Raw genomic sequence first — 7,163 nt, forward strand, 5'->3', positions numbered from 1 at the left:
CAAGGGCAAGTAGTGAGGATTGGCTAGGGTGCCAACATTAGAGATTTTAATAACCATATCACACTTGTCTTCTCTCATTTAAAACAACTAGCTTATAAAAATAAAAGGCTAATGGTTTCTACATAGGTAGTTCTAAAAACTATAAAAACATAAAACTTCCAATAGATAAACTTTACAAAACAGATGGATAATTCACAAAAAATATATATAACTAGTCCTGAAAATGGCTAATTATTTGCTTCTTATAATATGGTAGAATGACAACATATGATTTCTGAGATTGTTGTTTCATAATGGCTCTGCTGCTTCCTTTCTTGCTCTCCCTGGACACTTAATCTAGAGCCGGCCAGCTGCCATTTCCTAAGGATAACTAAGTATTTTCATGAGCACTCCAATCAACCCACTGGATGGCTGCAATCCTGGCTGACATCTCATAAGAGACTCCAGAAGCACACAGCTAAGCTGCTCTTCAATCATTCTTTGCTGTTTTTTCTTTTGAGACACAGTCTCATTATGTAGCCCTGGTTGGTCTGGAACTCACTATATAGACCAGGCTGGTCTAGAACTCACAAAGATACACCTACCTCTGCCTCCCAAACGCTGGGATTAAAGGCAACTCCTTAATTCTTAACCACTAGAAAGTGTGACATGTTAAGCAACTAGATTTTATAACAATTTGTTAGGTAGCAATAGGTAACAATACCAGATGCTGAAAAGGGTGTAGTAAAACTGAACTTCTCATATACTTATTGTAGAAATGTACATTAGTGTAATATTTAAAATAAATTCATGTTAACATTAAAAGAAATAACAAAATATACTCCACAGATACGTAAAACAGAAAAACTACCTGGGTGAAGTGCCACACACCTGTAGTCCCAGTTACTCAGGAGGCTGAGGCAAAATGAGATCATTTGAGCCAGGAGTTCAACGCTGGCTTGAACAAAAGAAGCAATGCTTCTCATAAAAAATTAAAGCATGGAAGCATGTGTACATGCATGTGTGTGCAAAAGTCAGTCAGGTGTTTTCTTCAGTTACTGTCTCCCCCTTAATTTTTGACTCAGAGACTCTCAATGAACCGAGAGCTCACCAATTCAGCTAGACTGGCTGCCAGTAAGCTATAGGGATTCACCTGTTACCACCCCACCCTTTGACACTGAGATTAACAGATGCATACTGTCACATCCAACTTTAACATGGGAGCTGGGGATCTAAACTCAGACCCTCATGCTTACACAATAAGCACTTTACATTCATCTCCCAAAACCCACAAAATCGTGGCATAGCAAAACATTCAGCATACTTTTACTTACAATAGTTCAAATTTAAAAAGAAGCTAAATGTCTTAAAATAAAATGTATATGCATAGACAAACTTAAAGTCATTAAAATTAGATTATACAAAAGCAGTTTTCCACAGTGACATCAAAAAGTAAATAATTACTTGGGACACTCAAAGTTCATTTTTAAACATGCATTACAAACCATCAAAAAAAGGGCCAGTAAGATGGCTCAGCAGGTAAAGGTACCTGCCACCAAGACTGGCAATCTGAATTCAATCCCTGGAACTCATATGGTGAAAGGAGAGAACAAACTCTAAGTTGTCCTCCGATCTCCATATATGTGCCATGGCACTCATGCATGGGCAACACACACAGTAAGTTAAATACATGTTTAAAATTTTTTTAACTACCAAAAAGGCCAGGTGTGGTGGGGGGTACCTGCAATCCAGCTACTTGGGTGACTGAGGGAGAACAAGTTCGAGACTTGGCTTGGCAATTCAGTAAGATCTTGTCTCCAATTTTAAAAAAGGAAGTGTCGGATGTAGCAGAATGATAGAGTACTTGCCTAGGACATGAACAAGGCGCTCAATTCAATTCTTAGTCCCAAGAAAAAAAAAAAACCTAAAGCACATTAACATTTTCACTGTTTTCTTTTGTATGTTACCTAATTTTAAACATGTCACCTAATTTTATGCTTCTAAAAATAAAAACTCTATAAACCAGATTACGAAAAATATGATACTAAAATCTGCATAAGCATCTTCTTACAGAGTTCTTCTCAAATAAGTGAGAAAAATCTCTAATAAAAACTGGTTTATGACTAGGGTTCTAAGTGTACTCACCCAAAAGAGAATTTTCTGGCTTCCAAATAAATCTGGTTGATCAATTCTCGAGTTGGTGCCACAATAATGCACTCTGGTTCCTGTAGTTCTTTAAAGCGACTGGCAGTTATTCCATCACGCATCATATGAGCCAAAATAGGCAAGAGAAAGGCTGCCTAGAAGGTAAATGCCTGATTCACAAATTTATAATGTATCACTTTGTCCCTGCAAAAAACTAGTCCTAATTATTTTATAGCCTTGAACATGTCCTTCCATCTTGCTGATAAATTTACAAACTGAATTTAAAATATTTTTTATTCCATGTAGTTAATATTTAGAACTTCAACATAACATTAACCTAACAAAATAGTTCAGTCTTTTAATAAGCACTCTAGGTGTGGTGGTACACACCATTAGTCCCAGCACTTGGGAGGCCAGAGGCAGACAGAGCTCCCATTTCAAGGCCAGCCTACTCTACATAGTAAGTTATAGGTCAACCGGGACTACATAGTGAGACCCTGATACACAAAAAAAGCAGCAGCATATCCATGTATCCTGAATAGAGCAACATTATTTACACAGAGGACTGTAGATAAAATCTGGTATAAATTGTTGAATTTTAGAGTGATTCCATATGTGTCTTTAGGACTAATAATACAATTATCACAAGTAGAGCAAAAGTGGTCTTCAGGCAGCACACAAATTTGGAAATCATCATTTAGAATTACTGAACACCTCATATTGAAGTTAGGTTAGAAAAGAGAAATTCTGTGCTATGGCGTTCTCATTTAAGCAAGTAAGAATTATTTCTTAGCCTTTTGGCTAAGATCAGGTAAAGTAAATAAGATACTTAACTAAATCTACCTCTAAAACCATGTTTAGGTCACGTATCAGCTGTTATGTCATTCAAGTCACCCATTTTCCCTTAAATTCTACAATGGAGACCATTTGAAAACAAAACATGGCATGAACCAGGACACTATAATTCTAAAAATATTCCCATCTCATGGAACCCTATGTAATAAAGCCCACAACTGGTCAATGTACAGAGAATCTAAGAGACTGTGGGTCTTCCCTAAATGGGACCGCTATCATGCCCTCTCTTCCCAGGGTCAGGCTCAGGGATCATTACACAAGAGAGGACAGAAAGATAGTAGGCAGAGGTGGTGAATAAATAAATACAAGGAAACTTTTCTGACACAACAGGGCATTTACACATATGAACCCACGGAGCTTGTGACAGCATGCTTAAGATCTGTACAAGCTCAAAACAGAATCCCAACATGGAGGTGGGAGACCAGCACAAAGCCACACCCCCAGCTGAGGAACTACTGGCAAGTTATAGCTGCTGGGAGAGGGAGAGTCAGTTTTAAAGGTGTGATAGTTAGGTTGACAATGCTCTGGGGGATGAACCTACACCCCAAAGTATTTGGGGAATAAAACTCATACTCCATAGGCTTAAAATGTTATAAAGAACATTAAGTAATGGGAGTAGGAAGATGGGGGCAGATCTGAGAGGAGATGGGGGAGGGCATCTGAATATGATCAAAATACACTGCATGAAATTCTCAAAGAAACAAAAAATCTAAGCCTTAAGGAAAAAACTGTCAATTCATCTACAAAGGCAAACATCAAAGTAACATCAGAAACAGCAAAAATATTTAGAGACTGAACAATACGTTCTGGAATGACCAGTGGGTCACTGAAGAAATTAGGTAAGAAGTTAAAATTAAAAATTCCTAGTATCAAATAAAAATAAAAACATAACTTAGAACATCTGAAATATAACTCAAGCAGTTTAAGATGAAAGTTTGTAGTTTTAAGTGTTTGCATTAAAAAAAATCAGCAAAATCTGAAATAACATAATGATGTGCCTCAAAGTCTTTGAAAAACAAAAACAAGCCAAACCCAAAAGCAACAAATAGGTAGCAAGAAATAATAAAATTCAGAGAATAAATTAAGTAAAAAGAGACCAACAGACTCATTCAAAGAGTTGGTTCTTTGAAAAACTAAGCAAGATGGAAAAACCCCTAGCCAAACTAACCACACCAGCCGAAAGAGGGGAGAGAACTCCAAACCAATAAAATTAAAGATGAAAAGAGGAATGTTGCAAGAGATTCTGATGAAATCCAAATGATCATTAGGGAATACTCTGAAAATGTATATTGAAAAAAAAAGGGGGTGAAATCTAGACTAAATGGCCAAATTCCTAGACATATATGACCTATTAAAATTAAAATTAATGCAAGGAAGTAGAAATAACTGAAGCAAATCCGTAACAAGCCATGATACTGAAGCAGTAATAAAAAGAATCCTAAGACTAGACCGATTCACTATCTTAACAAACCTTAAGGAAGAGCCAACAGCAGTGTTCTTCAAATTATTACTCGAAAATGAAAGAAAAATGTTCCTAAACTCGTAATATAAAGCTAGTATTAACCTGGTATCAAAAACTGTAAATGTAAGGTCGGTTATAGTGGCATACACCTTTAATCCCAGCACTTGGGAAGCGGAGGCAGGCAGAATGTGTGAGATCAAGGGTAGCCTCATCTACACAGTTTCAAGGCAGCTGGGGCTATAGGAGACCCTGTTATGAAAAAATAAATAAATAAATACATCAAGCTGGGACTAGGGAAACCCTGTTGTTGGGGGACGCACCAGGCAGGCGGGGAGAGAAATGACAACAAATGCTATTGAGGATGAAGGGAAAGGGGAACCCTTATCTATTAAGTGGTGGCAATGTAAAGTGATAGTGCCACTATGACCCAGCTACATAATTACTGGGTATATGTATGTCCTAAGGACTCTAACTTAGCATACCATAGAAAGACATCTATGTTTACTGCTGCACTATTCACAATAGCTAAGAAACAGGATCAGCCTAGATGCCCATTAACAGGTAAAAGGATAAAGAAAATGTAATCTAAGAAACAGAATTTTATTCAACCATTTATAAATAAAACTAAATCATGATACCTGCAAGAAAATGAATGTGACAAGAGGTAATTATATTAGGAAAACAAGAAGCTACTAAGACAAATACATTTTCTCTCATGAGGAGAAATCTAGACTTAATCTACATTTAGTGTGCTGGTGAGACATGAAAAAAGAAAGGGGACCATGAGAGGGAAGGGATCTTACTGGAACAGAGAGGCAGGTAGGAAACAGAGGGTAATAAAATACATGACATGAAAGAAGCAGAATGGGGGACTACCTCGGGGGAAGAAAGCAGACCAGGAAGAGGGAGGACGATGCAATAAAACGATAATAACATAACATATACATGTGGCATAATAAAATCCATTACTTTGCATTCTAACTTTTTTTTTAGATAGCTTCCTCAAGGCAGCTGCAAAGGTTGTATGAAACTATGCCAGATTTCTGGCCTTGCATTTCTGCTTGGACAGGATAACTTTTGTCTTCCTGACTTATTGTGCAGCCTAATACAAGTGTAACTATAACTGACATGTAGAACTACATACTCCTTCCTGAATTTATAGAAATCCGAGAGAATAAAAAAGAAACTACACAGACATTTATAGCACTTAGTTTAAAAGAAAGAAGCACAAAAACTCCAATCAAACCAAAAATTCAGAAGGAAAACCGTGAGTATTTATGACAGGTAATTATAATCTTCTAACCATCAGAAGAAATTCAAACTACTTAGGAAACACCAAAATTCTAAAAAAAAAAAAAAAGTCAACAGTTTGAATATAGGGCAGAATATATTTTGAAAAATGACTTACAGTCTTCCCAGACCCTGTCTGAGCACAGGCCATTAAGTCTCGTCCTGCTAATACAATAGGAATACTGTATTTCTGCACAGGAGTAAGCTTAGTATAGCCAGCTTTAGCTATGTTGTTATTCAATGTCTGACAGAAATTAGCTTCTTCAAAAGTCTAAACAGAAAAACAAGGCAATGATTAAATTCCACATATCAAAGGCTCATCATTTCATCAGCATTTCATTTGAGTGAGATTTAAACTTTGATTCCACTTTACATATTAATCAATATACCCCACTCATAAGTAAATATGTTAGAGCCTATTTATTATGATATGGTAGAAGCATTTCCCAAAGATCTGATTCTAAATATTTCTGCCCCCTTAAAATCTATGATACAGAAAAAAATTCTGATCAGTAACAACAGCTCATTACAAGGATACTTTTTTAATATTTTATTTATTTTTATTTTATGTGTATGAGTGTATTGCCTGCATGTGTGTAAGTGCACTGGTATTGAGCAATGCCCACAGAGGTCAGAAGACGACACTGGATCCCCTGAAATTGGAATTACTGATGGTTGTTAATTGCCATGTGGATGCTGGGAACGTCCCAGGTTCTGTGCAAGAGTAGTCTGTGCTCTTAAGCACTAAGCCATCTCTCCAGTCCCTATAAGGATAATTATTAACAAAGAATAGAGGACTCCTGCAATTATCCTTAGAAAAGCCACTTCCCTAAGGCCTACTTTTCTACTGTAATTAGGATGAAAAACCTTGAATTTCTAAAAAAAGGAGACTTTTTAAGTAAGTGTAAACAAAATTGCATTACAGTATGGGGAGTAGAGATGAAATCCGGCTTTCTCCTTTGGCACAATAATTATACTGAAAATGGTAGACATGCTTCTAAATTTGCAACCAAATTCTAAAAGATACTAAAAGTGAATTTTATCAATTTATGCCATGTTTTTAACTGAAGTATGCCACATATCAATATAGAAACAATTAATACACTGACCAAAATTGCTGGTGGTACATCATGTCCAGATACTTCTACAAGTATGGTGTCGTATTTGTCAAAGTTTATGCCTGTCTGATAATGTGCAAAGATGGAATCCTCATCTTCTGGTGGAGGAGGGGGTATATACATCACTTTTGGTCCTTAAAATTTAAATAAAAAACAAATTACAGAGTAGAAGTAGAAATAAAAGAAAAAGATGAAAATTGACAACTAAGTTTAAAATACTGTAAGAAGTTCCCACTAAATTTTTTTGATCCAATTTTTAAAATTTAACTGTACTCTTAAATACCTTTAGTACAATGTGCTCTCTCTCTCTATAT

General features: G+C 36.2%; 1 protein-coding gene across 1 annotated transcript in view; it reads right to left on the reverse strand.

Moving 5' to 3' along the window:
- Ddx4 (DEAD-box helicase 4) overlaps positions 1 to 7,163 on the reverse strand; it is an 86,187-nt gene that overhangs the window by 30,018 nt on the left and 49,006 nt on the right. The window contains 3 exon segments of the mRNA XM_008840383.1: positions 2,125 to 2,279; positions 5,850 to 6,002; positions 6,841 to 7,004. Coding sequence (XP_008838605.1) covers positions 2,125 to 2,279; positions 5,850 to 6,002; positions 6,841 to 7,004 — 472 coding nt within the window.

This window comes from Nannospalax galili, unplaced genomic scaffold (assembly GCF_000622305.1).
Source record: "Nannospalax galili isolate Female #2095 unplaced genomic scaffold, S.galili_v1.0 scaffold339, whole genome shotgun sequence".
Classification (NCBI taxonomy): Eukaryota; Metazoa; Chordata; class Mammalia; order Rodentia; family Spalacidae; genus Nannospalax; species Nannospalax galili.